The following is an 18,426-nucleotide window of genomic DNA, read 5'->3' on the forward strand; positions in this document are numbered from 1 at the left end:
TTATGGTAAATTCTCAGTCAACTTCTACAATTGAATATTTTAAATTCTCTTCTATGTTTGTTTATAATTCACTTTCTGTTTTCTAGAGAATGTTCTTTTTCTTTCCTTCTTATCTTTAGTGGAGTTATGTTTACTTCAGAGACAAATAACCTCAGCCAATTTATTGTGACCCTTTCCAGCTGATCCTGTATAACTGCTTTATGTTGGTGCTTCAAGTATCTTCTCCTGAAAAATTGCCTTAAGGTTGTTTTGCCAAGATGCCTGATCCCTTTGACAGTTGTTTCTTCAATCTAGGTCCTAACGATGTGAAAGGCAAGGGCTATACTCTTACATATCAACTGCTTTCTTCTCAGAACTCAGCTGGACTTTCAATTCCTCAACATATTCTCCCCCCCCCACTTTTACATTCCTAGGAAAACCAACATGAAATGCCATTATATTAGAACAAATAATGGTAGTATAAGATGCTCAAAAGGAATTAAACAAGGGACAGAATCTGCTTGCTGCAGGAAGCTGTTCAGAGAAAGACGTTAAATGGGTACTCTCTCTTCATCTCTCTTTTTCCCCAGGATTGATATATGATATGAAGGGTTATCTGCCACCTGCCGTTCTCCAGGTGGCACAGTTCTGGTTGTTTTGAGATGGCCAGACTTCTGCTAAGGAGTGAAATGTCGATGTGGGTGATGTGAAGAAAAGAAAAGAAAAATGTGTTTCACTGGAATTTAAATCTGAGAATTTCTCTCTGTATAAATTTGTTAGTTTTTCAGAAAACTGCCTGGGTATGTCATGAGATACCGAGGCCTTACAAATAACAGAAAAGAGAAGGGAAACAAAATGCAAGGGAGATAGGGAAAGTTACAGAAAATTGAATGCAGATTTCAAAAGAATAGCAAGGAGAGACAAGAGGGCTTTCTTAAATGAACAGTGCAAAGAAATAAAGGAAAATAATAGAAAGGGGAAAACCAGAAATCTGTTCAAGAAAATTGGAGATATTAAAGGAAGCTTTTGTGCAAAGAGGTACATGATAAAGGACAAAAATGGTAGAGACCTAACATAATAAAAAGACATTAAGAGGTGGCAAGAATACATAGAGGAATTATACCAAAAAAGATCTGGACGTCCCGGACAACCTAGATAGTGTGGTTGCTAACCTTGAGCCAGACATCCTGGAGAGTGAAGTCAAGTGGGCCTTAGAAAATGTCTAACAACAAGACCAGTGGAGGTGATGACATTCCAGTTGAACTACATAAAATCTTAAAAGATGACGCTGTTAAGGTGCTACACTCAATAAGCCAGCAAGTTTGGAAAATTTAGCAGTTGCCAGAGGATTAGAAAAGATCAGTCTACATCCCAATCCCAAAGAAGGGCAGTGTCAAAGAATGCTCCAACTACCGTACAATTGCACTCATTTCACACACTACCAAGGTTATGCTCAAAATCCTACAAGGTGGGCTTCAGGAGTATGTGGACCGAGAACTCCCAGAAGTACAAGCTGGATTTCAAAGGGGCAGAGGAGCTATAGACCAAATTGCTAACATGCGCTGGATTATGGAGAAAGCCAGAAAGTTCCAGAAGAACATGTACAGTGGTGCCTCGACTTACAACCATAATCCATTCCAGAAGATGGACGTAACTCGAAATGGTCGTAAGTTGAAGCACCATTTCCCATAGGAATGCATTAAAATGCAATTAATCCGTTCCGCCCAAAGAAAAAAAATCACACACACACACACCAAAAAAAATGCAAGACTCATTGGAAATATGATTAATCCCTTCCAGCCGAAGGGGGGAAAAAAAGAAAAGCAATCAAGCATGCAAGACCCATTGGAAATGCACAGAAAACAAACTGAGCTGATCGGAAATGCACAGAGAACAAACGGGGCAGGTTGAAAATGCAAAGAAAACAAAGGAAAAATTAAGGGAAGCATGCAGGACCCATTGGAAATGGGGAAAAACCCCCAAAAGCAACCAACCCCCAAGACAATTGGAATTGGGGGAGCCAAAAAACAAACAACCCCCCAAGACCCATCGGAAATGGGGAAAAACCTCCCAAAAAGCAACCAAAATCCCCAAGACGCATTGGAAATGGGGGAGGGAATAAAAAAACAACAAAAAAAACCCTCGAGATCCATTGGAAGTGGGGAAATCCCCCCCAAAGCAACCAAACCCCCCAAGGCCCATCAGAAATGGGGTGAAAAACCAACAAACAAAACCCCCAAGCCCCTTCGGAAATGGGAAAAAACTACTCCAAAAAGTAACAACCCCCCCAGACCCATTGGAAATGGGGGGAAAAACAAAAAACAAACAACCCCCCAAGACCCATCACAGCACAGAAACATAAACCCCCCAGCTCAAAACCATGCTGCAAAAACACCCAGAACAGTTTTTAAAAAGCAGAAAACAGCACCGTACCTTACCAGGCAGCCCGAAGTCTCCCTGTAAACACACGCACGCACGCACGCACGCACGCACGCACGCACGCACGCACGCACGCACGCACGCAAAATGAGGCAGTCCCAAGCCTCCTCCGACGCACACTCTCTAACTGCTAGGGTGAAAGAGCTACAAAGAAGCAGTCTTGTCACCACCTACAGTTACGAGAAATTTGAATTCCCCGCCTTTTTCTGTTCAAAAGTGGAAGCTCTGGTCACAAGTAAAAGCAAAATTTTGCCGCTGGAGCTGGTTGTAACTCAAAATGATCGTAAGTAGGGATGTTGGTAAGTTGAGGCACCACTGTACTTCTGCTTCACTGACTACTCAAAAGCCTTGGACTGTGTGGACCACAGCAAACAATGGCAAGTTCTTAATGAAATGGGAGTGGCTGACCACCTTATCTGTCTCCTGAGAAATCTATATGTGGGACAGGAAGCAACAGTTAGAACTGGATATGGAACAACTGATTGGTTCAAAATTGGGAAAGGAGTACGACAAGGCTGTATATTGTCCCCCGGCTTATTTAACTTATATGCAGAGTACATCATGTGAAAGGCTGGACTGGAGGAATCCCAAGGTGGAATTAAGACAACAATGTCTTGAGATTTTGGCAAAGCATGACAGTCACTTGTGGGTTAGTAGTGCTTGGTGTCATGCCTTGAATCCTTTGTAGACATAATGTAAAATATATTAAAACATCATATATCAAATGTGAATCTTGCTCCTCGTGGAAGGGAATCACATCTCTGGTGTCTATGGTTATGTCTGTTTCTTAAGCAGGTCTTCCATAATGTTTCCTCCTCACTTCTGTTGTATTCGTACTTGAGGCTCTCTTTCTCTCTTGGTGAAACAACATTAAGGTCTAAACAAAATGTTTGAAGGAAAGAACGCAGCTTGGAAAAGTTCTTTTCTGGACTACAGCGCTCAGAATTTCTGGCTGGACTGGGGGATTCCGAGGGCTGCATGATCCAAAAAAATAAATGTGATTCCAAGCCTCTGCTGTTTTTATTCTGATTTGTGTTCCTAAGTGGCCAGTGCTTCCCAGCTGTGAATGCCAAAACCGACATTGGTGTAATTGGCAAGCCATAATGGGTAATGCTGCTTTCTCAGTAAAATGAGGATGTTTTCCTTGGAGGCCTCCAGAGAGATTCCCACTAACAATCCATTAAGAAAAGCAGCTGCATTTGGTCAAATTACCCTCTAATTTATATATGAGGGTCAGCCAGAAAGCATTTCCGGTTGTAATTAACTAGGCAGTAGCTTTTGAAGTTGGATTGTTTCCACTCCCTCTCCTACTTCTTACTTCCTGCTTCTCTAATTATTTCTAAAGATATTCCTGGTATTATGTTATCAAGCCCTTGTGTGTCCGTAGTATTGCGATAGACTGGATTTTGCATGGAGAATTGTGATTCTTGCTTCTCCCGCTTTGTATTTTAAAAGGAAGAAATGCTGCAGAAGGTTCTTCGCCTTTTGGAAGGGGCAGCTGCAGCTGCTCTTGATCTCTCGGGATCCAATTACCAGATCATGGTGGAAAGGGGAAGAAGGAGTGCTGCCAACTTAAAATGTGGGAGAGGCTTTGATGAAAATAGTGGTGGTTTCAGTTCCTCAGTCCACACCTAGAATACCAAAGACTTAGAAATCAGATCGATAACCTTTTCCTGATGTCTTGCGTTTCAGAATCTGAGAAGTCATGCTTGAAAAGTAGTTAGATTCTGGTGGTCAGTTGCTGTTATAAGTATATATATTTTAAAAAGTAACCCTGTTTTTTAGAAATAGCTACATAGCCACTTCTTAGTTACTTTGAAACCAGGTTGGGTGGATTGCAACTGTCCATTGTGGAACTGCTGCTGTCATCACCCCTACCTAGAATAGCCATCAATAAGGAATGCTGGGAGGTATCCAGTGTGGCATAGTGGTTAGATGAACCAGGACTTTGGAGATCAGGGTTTGTATCCCCACTTGGCCATAGAAACACAATGGGGGGGGGGGTTAGAACTGGTAAAACTACTTAAATATCTCGCTTACGTTGAAAGGTAAGGTTGCTATAAATCAGTTCTGACTTGGCGGCACATAACTAACTGAAGGAATGCCGGGAGTTGCCATTTAACAAGTGTTGCTCTGTGTTTGTGCTGACACTAAGTATATTTCCATGTAATATCTATGTAATAAAACATTGGGGACAGTTTAATGCTGACTAACCCACTTCAATTATTTTCACTTGCAGTCTACCCATGTTACCCGAGCCAGCTTCCAGGTAGATGCTTTTGGATCATCTTTCATCCTGGATATGGAATTAAATCAGTGAGTATATAATTATATTAACTGACATTGGGATTGTTGTTTGTTTTTTTGTTTTAGTGCCAAATGCCGTATGTCTAGATATTTCCAGTATTGCTTCTTGATGTAAATTGATACAACCTCAGCCTTGTCATTTGCTCTTTCTGTTTGGTAAATTGCCTGCTGATTCCAGGCAGTTCACACAAAGAAATTTTGCTGGCCAGAAATGACTAATATAGCTAAGAAGGAATGAGCAGTCCAGGACTTTGTGTAGTTGAAAGGTTATGTATGTTTTAGAAGTTCGTGCTCAAATGCTGTGGGGTATTTAAACCTGAATTTGTCTGAAGTACGTGTTTTAATTAAATGTGTTACTGAAAGAAGTGCTTATTAATTAGGCTTTTATTGTGCTCACAATCATGTTGAAAGAATTCTAAGTATATCTCATATTTGGTCTTTACAAGTGTCCCATTCCCAGACTACACTTTCCCTGCATGTGGTTGTCCAGAAAGTAGCGTTTCCAAGCTGTAGTCTTATTCCTTTTTAGATTAAGTTCTGTTTTGCCAAGCTTTATTCAGTAAACACCTAAAGAGCCCTTCTGTTCCTTTTAGGCTGTAACAACAGACCATGGTTGATGAAGCTGGCCTGTTGGACTAGGTGGAATATGTTTCAAGCCATGTAATATTAATCTAGGACAGTTTGAATGTGGGACAAAATAACTGTGAAGTATTTGTCTTGGGCTTATATGAGAAGGATAGTGGAAAGAACTAGTTGTAGGCTTTGTTTGGGCTCTTTCTAGTTTGGGCATGTATTGCTAAACCAGTAGTTTAGTGTTACTTGTGAATCAGCTCTTTGATTACCTCACTGTTTAAATAGAGATATTGTCTACTTCTTTTCCACTCTTCCCCTAGTCCAGTGGTTCCCAACCTTGGGTCCTTAGATGTTCTTGGGAAGGCTTCCCAGAAGCCTTCACTACCAGCTGTGCTGGCCAAGGTTTTTGGGAGTAGTAGTCCAAGAACATCTGGGGATCCAAAGTTGGAAACCACTGCCCTAGTCTCTTGTCTTGTTCTGTGGAAGGAAACAGCGTGAATGGAAGGAAGGTCACAGCCATGAAGGAAATGCTACTGCTGTTTCCTCCTTTGGGATTCCACATTTGTCATTAAGACAGAAATTATTCATTCACAAATTCTATGTGGACCTTCATATATTTTGATCTATACTACCCATGATCCTTTATAATTGGTTATATTGAATAGGAGACAGAAAGTGAATGATTAATAGATTTATCATGATATTTTTATTTTATGTATGTTTAGGCTTTTCCCTGTTCTGAAATATTTTACAAGAATGTGATTATAAAGCTATTAAAAAAGTAAAATTGCAAGAAAATAATGCTTTTTTATTTTACCCCTCTATTCCTTTACCGATTTTTAAAAATTTTTCCCCCAATGTTGTTCTGTAAAGTTAGGATGTTTCTGTGAAGGTTGAAAACTAATATACATAAATTCCTAAATTAAAAAAAATTAAAAAATCATGGCATTTAAACAACAGTGGCAGATTAAAAGCATTATTTAAGCACCGTGCAATGAAGATATTTCTGGAACAAAGACATTTGGATGGATTGTTACACCTGGTGAATCCTGGAGAAAGAAACCTTGAAGTATAGCAGACTTATAAAGAGGGTTGGCTCATAGACTGGGACAGAGTAGCACCTCACCTCAGAATTTCAGGGAGACACCCCCCTTCTCTGGTCACAAACTATCTATGTTTCCTTCTTCACCATCAAATTTCAAAACAATTGCTGTTCCATTGTGCCATATACATCTAATCATTTCTGCATTCTCTTGGCAAAGGATGAAATCCCAGTCTTTCCTAGGTGTGCACTGACATATCCATTGGTTACAAAAATGTAAAAATATCTCCCTTCCTCTAGTAGAGAAGGTTGCCTTTCCTTTGAACAACATGTGTTTTCTGAGTTTAATGTAACCCATATGCAAAGTTGAGCGAGGACCAGATACCTTACTGTAAATGGAATTAGACATGGCTTAAGCAGGTGAGATAGTCCATTTCTAGATGTCTCTGGATTAGTGTGCAATGTGAAGCCAGTTGTCGTTATGTGCAGCTACGTATTATTACAAAAGGAGGGGCCCTTCCATTTGGAAATGAAACAGATACGAGCAAGGGGTTTCAATCAGGCTACGGCTTCACTGGCTGTCCAGTGCATCTGGAATCCAGAGTAACTTGGCTTTGTTGGAAACAAGCAACAAGTTCATCCAAAGAGACTGAGATGACTGCATTGTGATGCTGACGGAAGACAATCCAATCAGCATCTACTGTTGCAAAATAATCCAAAGTACCCAGAACACAGAGCCAAGAGCTCGAATTTTAATTTTAATGTTGTGCTTTTAATTAGTAGTCCAGCTAATAAACTCTTGTCTTAATTTTTTTTTGGCAAGGAGCCTGTAACATTTATGTTGACATGCCGCGTGAACTGTAAATTAAAAACATATTTTAAAATTTGTCCAGAGACATTCAATAGCTTGTGTGAAAATAACCAAGAGCAGGTTATACAGTGTAGAAAAGGTTTATTTTTTGGACTGTAACTCCCAAAGTCCCTTGGACCAGCATGGGCAAGAGTAATTTTTCCAAGTCCTGCCACTGCCATCACATAGAGAAGTTTGTTGTGACACAGTGTACAGAATGATAACCTCTTCAGATTAGCATCTTCCATGTGAAGAGAGTGATGACAGAGGGAGCAAGGCTAGCCTGCTTATTTTTCTCCCATGTTCAGATTAATCCTACCCAGGATAGGGCTATAGTTAATCTGTTACGTTCTTGTCACAAAAATGCTTTTTTTTTTTTTTGAAAGAATGCTTTCTACATTCTAGACATGATAGTTCTATGGGGGGCATCTAGTGCAGGGCCAGGAGTGAAGCTCGCCCAGTGGGTCTTTTGCTTCTCCTGCCTTCTTTCTATAGTCCCACCTGTCCCTCTGTGAGCTTCTGTGGTGAGTAGCAGGGAAATTTCCAAATATTATGGGCTATATCTCATGGGGCTGATATGGGAGGAGGAGATTGCCCTGCTTTGGAACCTTGAACAAGCGACACAGGATTTCTCTGCCTGGTTTCAGCCCTAATGGATGGATTGTCTCTCCAGCATGAGCAATCTCAAAGGTAGCCTCATGTAGAGCTCATTACAGTGGTCTAATCTCGAGATGGACCAGAGTGGCGAGGGCCCCGCCATCAAGATAGGGACGCAGCTGGGCAATCCGCCACAGATGGAAATAGGCAGAGCAGACTACTGACGCCACCTGGGTTTCCATGGTAAGCGCTGGATCCAGATATACTCCCAAGCTGCAAACCTCACTCTTCGCATTGAGAGTCACCCTGAAAAAAGAGATGGAGTTTCCCAAACCACCAATGGAAGGGCCACCCACCCTCATGACCTCTGTCTTGCCTCAGCCCATTCTTCTGCATCCATCGCAGTAAAGCCTCCAGATAGTGTTGAAGGGACAGAACGGCAAGGGTCAAGAGAGGAAGTGGTCAAGCTCTTTGTCCACCATATCTGGCATCACAGGCTGAAAGGCTTCAAACCTCACCGGGCAAGGCAGAGCGCTGGACATCTCTGCTCGATCCATTGTATTTTAAAAAGGAGAGAGCTCCCAGCGGATGGCCTCTACTTTAGATTTAAAAAATTCTGCGAATTGGTCAGGTGAGATATTAGTGGGAGGTCCATCACCCAGACCAATTCCGAATAGATCGCAAACTATACGGAAGAGTTATACCTGCTGATTTGAAGCTTTGCTTATCTGATTAACGAAGTGTGATCATCTAGCAGCCCTCACCTTAGCAAAGTAGTGGTTAGTCGCGATCCTGACAGCTTTCTTATTATAATCCGTCGGTTCATCTCTCCAATTGCACTCTAGCCATCTCCTATTTCGCCTCATAGCTCGCAGCTCCTGGTTAAACCAGGACCCTGGCTGAGCTCTGTGCCGGAGAGGGTGTTTAGGAGCGATCGTGTCTACAGCCCTAGTGGTGGCAGCAAGCCAGCCGTCCACCAGAGCCTCGACAGGAGCGCCAGACAGATCAGCTGGAATCCCTCTCATGGTGTCCTGGAATCTTGATGGATCCAGTAACTTTCAAGGGTGGACCATTGCAATACGTAGGTCCATGCTCCTGCGGGGAGGGAGAGCCACTGAGAGATTACATTTTATTAGGTAGTGATCTGACCATGACAAGGGAACTGAAACAAGGTCAGTCACCATCAGACCACACTCGCTCTGCTCAGTGGAGAATACCAGGTCTAGCATATGACCGTCCACATGTGTGGGGCTGTTAACATGTTGGGTCATGTCCAAGAAAGCCATGGTTTCCAAGAACTCAAGAACTGGACGAGAAATCTCTGCCTCCGCTTGCACTACATCTTGGACAAAGCAATGCTGTCTTGTAAGATGGAACCAATACTCATGCCCAGGTTGTGTCCATCTTGATCTCAGAGCAGGTATACGCAGCACCCACCTGGAATTCTGGTAAGGTCTGCTAGTTAACACCACTGCTGGCAGGCCTCAGGTGTCTCTTCACCTCTACTTGGCTGGGGCTCCTTTTTATTTGGCTAGCTTTTCCCTCAGACCAGCAGGAAGTCCTATTCACACACTCACTCATGATCTTCCCTTCATACAGGTTTGTCAGCCAGCAATTTTGGTTGTCTCATTTCAATGATCAGGGAAATGCTGTATAAGGTCCAACAGACTGTTGTTTGATCAGATCAAGCAAGGAGGATTCTGCCCCAAATTTCTATTTTAAATTGCTTTGGAGCCTAGGTGTGATGATGTAATTAAATGAAAAAGAACAAACACAGCTTGCTGTTGTTATTTTTTTTAAAGTGACATTTAACTTCAAATGGTATTTAAATGTAGCAGGAAGAGTTGTTCCTAGATTAACCAGATCAGTTTCCATGGTTACTGCGTATGAGAAGAATATTGGCACTTTTTTCAGTGTGATGACTTCACTGTGGTTGAAAAGCAATTTTTCTTTTATTTGAGGGAGTCACATTTCATCTTTCAAATTATTAGTACAAATGGAAAATTGCAACATACCTTTGAAACACATATTTGCAAGCAACAACATAACATCTGGATGTAGTTTCTTATTTTTATTTGCCAGGGTCTGTGTTATGGAATAATAAAATATCCTGCAACTTAAGGCAAATTGTTTATTTTAGAAATTGTATGGATTTTCAGATGATATTATTGCTTTGTGTTCTTTTAAGACAAGCTCCATCAGACCTGGATACAAATCATGAATATTTTAAGAGATCCAGGCTTAAATCCAAGGGATGATGTAAATATTGGTGGACCTCTAGCAAATCTAGAAGTTGTTCTCTGGACTAGAGATATTACAGTAAATGCAGGATGATGAAATGCCACTGGCATATTGCCAGTAAAATTCTGATTTGTCAGAACTAAGCAGTGGTGCTTAATCTTTCTAATGTTGCAAAACAAGGGTGGGGAACTTTGGCCTTACAAATGTTTTGCCCTGCAAATCCCATCATCCCTCTCTTAGTATAGACAATTATTGTCTTGAACAGAGGAAGGTTCAAGCATTCCCTATCCCTCTTGGGTGTTGGGAATTTAGCTAAAAAGTTCCTTTGTGCCAGTTTAAAAGAAATCAAAGTTGAGATTTGTGGGACAGGCAGAGGTGGGATTCAGCTGGTTCACACCAGTTCTATAGAATCGATTCATAAATGTACTATTGCTTCGTAGAACGGTTTGCTGGCCTGAGATAAATGAAGGAGGAGGGGCCAGGTGACCAGCAACAAGCGGGGGGGGAGAGGGGGTGCAATTAGCTGCCTCCCTTCCCACATCACACTGAGCTGTCGGAGGTGGTGTGTGGGTGAGAGAGAGAAAGCCCTGGAAAGAGCAGAGACATCACTGGGGGAAAGGGGGGGGAAGATGAGTCCTTGACGTCACTGAAGGAAAGCCCGTGGCCTCGAGCCAGAGAGTGGGGGTGATTGACAAGGCGTGAGGGCAGGACAGAGGGGAAAAGTTCTGGGGTGAGACCGCTTCAGTCAAACACCCAACCATCCTCGTTTTACTATGATTTTTTTTTCAAGTTAAAGGTACCATATAAGACTGTTGCTCTGCCTAGAAACAGTTTTTTTTTTAAATCTCAGAGAATATCAAATGCATGAACCGGTGACGGTCCCACTGACCCCCGCAAGCAAGGTGTGCAATAGAAAAGTCACTCACACCACAGAGATCACACCCAAACCTCCAAGCCTCATTTAGAATAACAAAGAACTCTTCCTCCTGCCCCAAATTTCCACCGCATCTAGTGGTGAAACTAGCATGCATGGGAATCTGGGACCCAAGGCTGGGTGCCGTTGGCTTAAAGGGTGATGAGAATGATGAAATAGGTCTGATGTAAGAGGCAAGATCAGGCTACAATCTCCTCCCTCCCTCAGTGGTGTGAGGGCCATGCCTGAACAGAGCTTTTGCCTTACATCATCAGGGAATTCCTTAATAATTGGAAAAGAACTAGTAATTGATAGGCATAAACTTGAAAGGGAGTTGCATGTGCTGTTAGAACATAATAAAATGCCCCATCCCATCATTTGTCTGTTTAGAGTTTTTTTTCCTGGAATCCGTCTTTTAGAATAAGTTCATGGGAAGTTTGAAATCTGGGAGGTTTTAAAGGAAAAGGAAATTAAGCTAATTGCTTTCAATTTGTATGAGAGTAAGTTTGATCCTGTATAAAGTATTAATTGTTCTCATACAAAGCAACCATTTAGACTGATTGAGAACTGATATAATAATCCCGTTTAGTCATCTGAGGAGTTGTCACATGAAACAAGCTTGTCTTCTGCTCCTGTAGAGGCTAGGACTCAAATCAATGGATACAAATGCCAAAAAAGTAGACTTTTGAATCAGGAATTCTACAAGTACCTTCTGTAGCAGTAAGAATACAGTCATGAATTAAATTGCTACCAGATTTTTGCCCGTAGCAAACAAGAGGACTCCAGATCAGCTGCCTCATTGTGCCTGAGGGTACGACTGTCCTTGATTGTAGGTCACCACTGTTATTTCATCCACAGGAAGTAAAACCCTGGCCTGTAGCCAATCTTTTTGACTTCTTGTTGGTCAGGTAGCAGGGAGCGTGTTAGTTCTTTCTGTGGTGCTGATTCAGAATCACATTCTGCAACTTCTCTGTGCACAATCTCTCAGCGCCAGACTTATGAACTACAGTGGTGCCTCGACTTATGAATGTCCCGACATACGACCATTTCGAGTTACGACTAGCTCCAGCTGCAAAATTTTGCTTCAACTTGCGGCCAGAGCTTCCAGTTATGAACAGAAAAAGGTGGGGGGAAAGGCGGGGAATTCAAATTGCTAACCATTGGTAGGCGAAGAGGCTGCTTCTTTGTAACTCTTTCGCCCCAATGGTTAGAGTGAGTGTGATTGGAAGAGGCTTCGGACTGCCTGGTAAGGTCCCCCCCCCATTTCTGATGGGTTTTGTGAGGTTTGTTTGCTTTTGGTCCCCCCATTTCCGATGGGTCTTGCAAGGTTTGTTTGCTTTTTTTTGTCCCCTCCCATTTCCAATGGGTCATGCAAGGTTTGTTTGCTTTTTGGTTTTTTTCTTTCCCATTTCCAATGTGTCTTGGAGCGTTTGTTTGCTTCTTGCTTTGCTTTGTTTGCATTTCCGAAGGGTCTTGCACGGTTTGTTTGCTTTCTGCTTTGCTTTTTTTGCATTTCCGAAGGGTCTTGCACTGTTTGTTTGCTTTTTTTCTCCCCCCCCCCTTTGGTTGGAATGAATTAATAATGTTTCCGATGGGACTTGAAGTGTTTGGGGGGTTTTTGTGATTTTTTTTCTTTTGCCAGAACAGATTAATTGCATTTCACTGCATTCCTATGGGAAATAGTGCTTCGACTTACAACCATTTTGAATTACAACCGGCGTTCTGGAGCCAATTAAGTTCATAAGTCAAGGCACCACTGTACTGATATAAATCTTGGAAGAGGGCTTTCTTTTCCCACAGATGCTGGAATCCTCTTTAACATTAAAACGTTAACTTAGGTCAGTGGGTTGTTATACAAGAGCAACTGAAGTGACATTAGCTCTTTCTCATAACTAATAGCAACAACTGCTTAATTAAGCAAGAGGTTTCATGACTCAGTAGCTAAGCTACAGTACTGCAGCGAAGACTCAGCTCACAAACTGAGTCCAAGCCTGGGTTCAACTAGCCGGCTTGAGGTTGACTCAAATTTCCATCCTTCCAAGGTTGGTAAATTGAGTACAGTGGTGCCTCGCCTTACAATTGCCCTGCATTACGATGAATCTGCTTAACGACAATGGTCTGAATGGGGGAATTTCGCTTTGTGATGATCGGTTCTCTGCTTCGGGAACCAATTCTTCACAAAATGATGTTTTTTGAACAGCTGATCGGTGATTTCAAAATGGCCGCCGGGTGATTTAGGGATGGATTCCTGTGTTTAGGGACGGATTCCTCGCTATACAGGCAGTGAAAATGGCTGCCGTATGGAAGATCTTTGCTGGACGGTGAGTTTTTACCCCATTGGAACGCATTGAACGGGTTTCAATGCGTTTCAATGGTTTTTTTTTTCACTTTATGATGTTTTCGCTTAACTGCAACTTTCCTGGAACGGATTATCATCGTTAAGCGAGGCACCACTGTACCTAACTCTGCCTTTGATTAATGCAAAGTGAATGTTGTTTCTTTCCTTGGAATACTTAAAATGTGGCACATGCTGTCATTTAAATCTTGGTGTGGCAAACCTGTGGCCCTCCAAATGTCAGATTGTAGCTCTCATCAAACCCTACTAGGACAGCCACTGGAGAGGAATAATGGGAGCTGTAGCTCACCACCTTTTGCAAGGCCACATGTTCCCCAGTCCTGATACAACCTTTTGTTTTGTTCCATAATTCTAGCTTTAAAAAAAGGTACCTTTAATATATCAGATCTCTTCTTTCTTTAAGATTGGGAGTGGGGAACAAAAGCCCAACATATGTTTTTGACTGCGGCACCCATAATCCTCCAGCTTAGCTGTAATGGCTGGAGCTAATGGATGGTGTAGGCTCCAAACAGCCTGGAGGCTATGGTTGTCATTTAAGATCCTCAACACAGTGCAGCCGGATAAACAAGAGAATACGTGTTTTAGCATTACTCATTTGGAGTAAGAGACTATTGGCAAGGCGTAATTCCCTCCCTCTGAAAGTATTGAATGAATCCGACTGTTGCCGAATGAGCCTGAATATTATTTCTATAAAGGTGGTTTGTGGCAATAGCACTGTTCTGCATCGAAAATAAATGCCCAAACAACATTGGAAACAAATTTATCTGGTGACCCCATTCTGTTCTTCTTTTTATTCTGTTCCAGAAGAGAAACCAGTACTGACATTTGATGCAATACCCTGTGTGTTAAAATGTTCTTTTTGTGTTTGTTGAGTCAAGTTCACTTGAGCACATACATACAAACAATCCTTTTATAGTTTAATTTTAGTGGTGCACCATCATAGCCATCCTGGTGCTCTCCAGATGCTTTGGACTGGACTCTCACCACTAGCCATGCTGGTAGGGTATTATGGGAGTTACAAGCCAACCCACCTCATGGTTATCACATTGCCCACCCTTGTCATTTACAACATGCTGGACAGAATGTGGCTTTCCAGGTATTCTTGGAATGCAGCCCAAGTCACATAGTAGATAGTGCAGACCTTTCTAGTGTGAAATAGCCTTTGCCATCAGAACGTCCTTTCTCGCAGTTTGTTGTTTCAGGCCCTGCTCTCTGGAGCAGGAGAAAACATGCATGCTCCACCTTCTTTGTTGACTGCCTTTCAGAAAATTAGAACAAGACTAATCATATTACTGTACCTCTCCTTCATGACTTAACATTTATCTGCCCAAGACCATCATGACAGAGTTAGTTAGTTAGTTAGTTAGGCATCCTTCAGTCTCGAAAGACTATGGTAACGTGCTCTGTATGGAGGACTTGGAACAGCGTCTAGTGTGGCTGAGAAGGCCAATTCGAGAGTGACAGTCCCTTCCACACCGAAGACAGATCCAGTCTGTCCCCTGTCCGGCTCCCTGGTTTTGCTGCTTTTGTGACTTCCTCTTTGCCTCGGCCTGCTGGGCAAGGGTCTCTTCAAATTGAGAGAGGCCATGATGCACCGCCTGCCTCCAGGCTGAACGCTCAGATGTCAAGGTTTCCCATCTGTTGAGGTCTATTCCTAAGGCCTTCAGATCTCGCTTGCAGATGTCCTTGTATCGCAGTTGTGGTCTCCCTCTGGGGCGCTTTCCCTGCACTAATTCTCCATACAGGAGATCCTTTGGAATCCGACAATGACAGAGTAAGAAACAGAGAATAAAATTGAGTATTATAGGAACGTGTATGCCAGACAGTAACCTGTCACAATTTCTTCTGTTGCATGGACTTATGAATCCACCGGTTTGGAGGCAGAAATTTATGTGAAAGGCATAGATCAGTCAGTAAGAGAAGAAAGGAGAAAGACTTTAAAAAAAAACTTTGTGAAAGATAGCTGTAGACAGAGGGAAACTACGTAATGTCGTTTGAAGATTAAAGTGAGCTTCTAGAGTGGTATGATGTACCAGATGGGCGGGATATAAATTAAATAAATAAATAAATAAATAGACAGACAGACAGACAGACAGACAGACAGACAGACAGACAGACAGACAGACAGATAGATAGATAGATAGATAGATAGATAGATAGATAGATAGATAGATAGATAGATAGATAGATAGATAGATAGATAGATAGATAGATAGATAGATAGATAGATAGATAGATAGATAGATAGATAAATTCTATCCCAGAGATCAGGCCTGTAATTGATGGCCTTATAGGCCCCTTCCAACTCTATTATTCTGTGATTCTGTAACATTGTCCAAGGCAGTGTTTCCAAACTTTGGGTCCCCAGATGTTCATAAACTAAAACTTCTTCACCATTAGCTTTGTTGGCCAGAATTTTTGGGAGCCATTGACCAAGAACATCTGAGGACCCCAGGTTGGGAACCACTAGTCTAAGGGATCATCTGATCTATTGGGGGAAAAGTGTGGAGCCAAATCAGTCCTGAGTACTACTTAGGTGCAAAGTGCTCAGAAGTGGTTTTCCAGTCCCTCCTTTCAGTAGCATTCTAGCATCATGCCGCTTGCCCAAGACAAGTGAAGGGAGCACAACCCCCGCAGCATCACACATTCCCTGTGATCTTGGCTGGCTCTTCTCCTGGGAGACACAAAGGGGATTCAGGCTCCTGGCTGCAGGCTTCAATCCTGTGGCATATTGCAATTTCTGAAAATGGCATCAAGGGCAGGCTTCTGTGCATGCTCATGTGTCCACCAGATGGGAACAGGATGCTGTCTCCATATAGCTCCTGCCTTGGAGCAGTGCAACCCCTTCAATTGTATGAAAACCTTCTGCAGCATCAACACACAGAGGAGGAATGGGGAAAATATGGACTGCATAGATATTTTTGGAGCACTGGAAGGCATACCAGAACTCGTTTTTTCTTGATCTAATGCCAACACACAGAGGTTGTTTTCCTCTAGAGAGAACTATTCCTGCTTCTAGAGGCCTCTGTGAATTATAGGTTTTGTTTCAAGGGCTTGACACAATCCCCCAAGGTTCCCTCCCCCCAAATATTAAATTCAGCTGGTAAGCATGGTATGACCTGTGGCAAGTTCTGGAAGCAAAAATAGGACACACAGTCCTATCAGAGTTGCCCACCCTGACATAGAGGAACCATGTGTTACCTTCCACATGTGAACACTATGTGCCAGAGGTCAATCCTAGACAGGTGTGGTCAACCTTTGCTGTGGTAGTGCCATGTAGGCTAACTTGATTATGCATGTCGACTTCATTCCAAAATAATCAAAGTGACAGTGAAAAACACAATCTAATTGACTGCTGAAAAGCCATATGCATGTTGTTTTGACAAGGAAAGGTGGTGGAGTCTCCTTCATGGGAGGTGTTTGTGGTTGCTTGGCTGGCCATCCATGGGGGATGATTTAATTGGGGATTTTATGGATTGTCAAGCCATTGTGGACAACTCTAGCTTCCAAGCTATTTGGGGTCTATATCATTAGCCCCAACCAGTATACAGTGGACCCTTGACTTACAGACGGCTTGACTTATAGACTTTTTGAGTTACAGACTTCTCTGGCCGCAAAATTTAGGTTTGACTTGCAGCCTGAGAATTGATTTACAGACCAGAAAAAAACCAAAATGGAACAAAAACGGCCTGTTACGGGATTAATCGGTTTTCAATGCACTGTAGGTCAATGGAGACTTGACCTACAGACTTTTTGACTTGAGAACCGCCTTACAATACGGATTAAGTTCTCAAGTCAAGACCCCACTGTAGCTAAGCCTAAGGGATTATGGGTGCTGAAGTCTAAATACTGTATTTTTCCATGTATAGGACTATACTTTTGTCAAAAATCTTTAAACTAAAAATTAAGGGTCATCTTATATACGGAAATAAGCTGAGGAGAGAACAAAACAAGTGGAGGGGAAAGCAGGGATCAAAGCGATCCTGCAGCACTTTGATCCCTTTCCCCCTGCACTTGCTAAGACCCACTTAGATTTCTTAATTTTGGATTAGAAAAGTGATGGGTTTCTTATACATGGGGGCATCTTATACACAGAAAAAGACGGTACATCTTTGTGCTTTTGTTGCCCACCTCCAATCTAAGAGAAAGAAAAGAGCCTCATATATTAAAGGTAATATTTTTAATTTATTTAGATCACCAGTGGGCTTTCTTCCACATTTTTGTTGAGTAGCTTAAAATGTCAGGTCCATGCCCAAAAGTGTATAATCACCCTTAGAAAAATCTGAGCACAGGAAAAACAAATACGCTTGCCCCCTCCCCCAATATTAACAGACCAGACTGGATCAGAAGGAAAGATCTTAGCTTGCCAGTTTCTGGAACTTCACTTGCGGATTCAGAAGGACAAACGAATGCTTACCCTTAGAAAAACATTTGCTCTTTATCTGTTGCGAAAGATTGATAGTATTAGGTACATTGTCTGGATTAATCTTCTGCTATCTGCTGCCCTCCAGCTGTGTCGGACACAGGCCGTGTTGCTTCCAGCTGACTACATCTGGATGGCATCAAGCTATGATAAGCTGCACTTAAGCATTGATAGAATCTGAACCATTGCCCCATGGTTATCTGCCTTGCCAGCTTAGTATTTTAAATCGGGGATATCAGCCAGTGAAATAATTCTAGCTGCTTAATCACATGCTTGTAAATGGTTTTGCGTTGTTCATTAAAACTTACGTTCATTGGTGGAGCTTTAGTAGAGATTGCTTTTTGAGATACGTGATGGTCAATCTAAGAGGTTAAAAGAAAAACCTTTTCATTTGTCTTTTCTTTCTTATATCTTCTATTGCAACAACACAGGAGAGTCCAAAACGGCTTCACCCATAGGGGTTTAATTATCACAGCTTTTGAAGAAGTTAATAATCTCTTACAACTTTTTGGGAGGGTAAGCCTAGGGGAAAATGCATTAAAATGCTGATCGGTGCCTGAAAAGTGAATAAAAGTAGTGAAAATGATATCTAAATGCTATGATTTATCATAGATAGAAGCTATTTCCAGGAAAAAACAGAAAGACAAAAGGGAAAAAAGAGCCATTTGTCTTTCAGTCTGCATAAATATTTAATAGTGCTGTCTGG

At 42.1% G+C, this 18,426-nt stretch overlaps 1 protein-coding gene across 14 annotated transcripts in view; it reads left to right on the forward strand.

Moving 5' to 3' along the window:
- Positions 1-18,426, forward strand: part of ADAM22 (ADAM metallopeptidase domain 22) — a 128,343-nt gene that overhangs the window by 16,566 nt on the left and 93,351 nt on the right. For 13 of the 14 annotated variants that reach the window (XM_073003134.2, XM_073003135.2, XM_073003136.2 and 10 more), the window contains exon 3: positions 4,658-4,734. In XM_073003134.2, the coding sequence (XP_072859235.2) occupies positions 4,658-4,734 (77 nt within the window). Of the gene's footprint in view, positions 1-3,886; positions 3,998-4,657; positions 4,735-18,426 lie in introns of those variants that run through there. The other variant, XM_073003148.2, reaches the window with a different exon arrangement.

The sequence above is a fragment of the Pogona vitticeps genome, chromosome 6, assembly GCF_051106095.1.
Source record: "Pogona vitticeps strain Pit_001003342236 chromosome 6, PviZW2.1, whole genome shotgun sequence".
Lineage (NCBI taxonomy): Eukaryota > Metazoa > Chordata > Lepidosauria > Squamata > Agamidae > Pogona > Pogona vitticeps.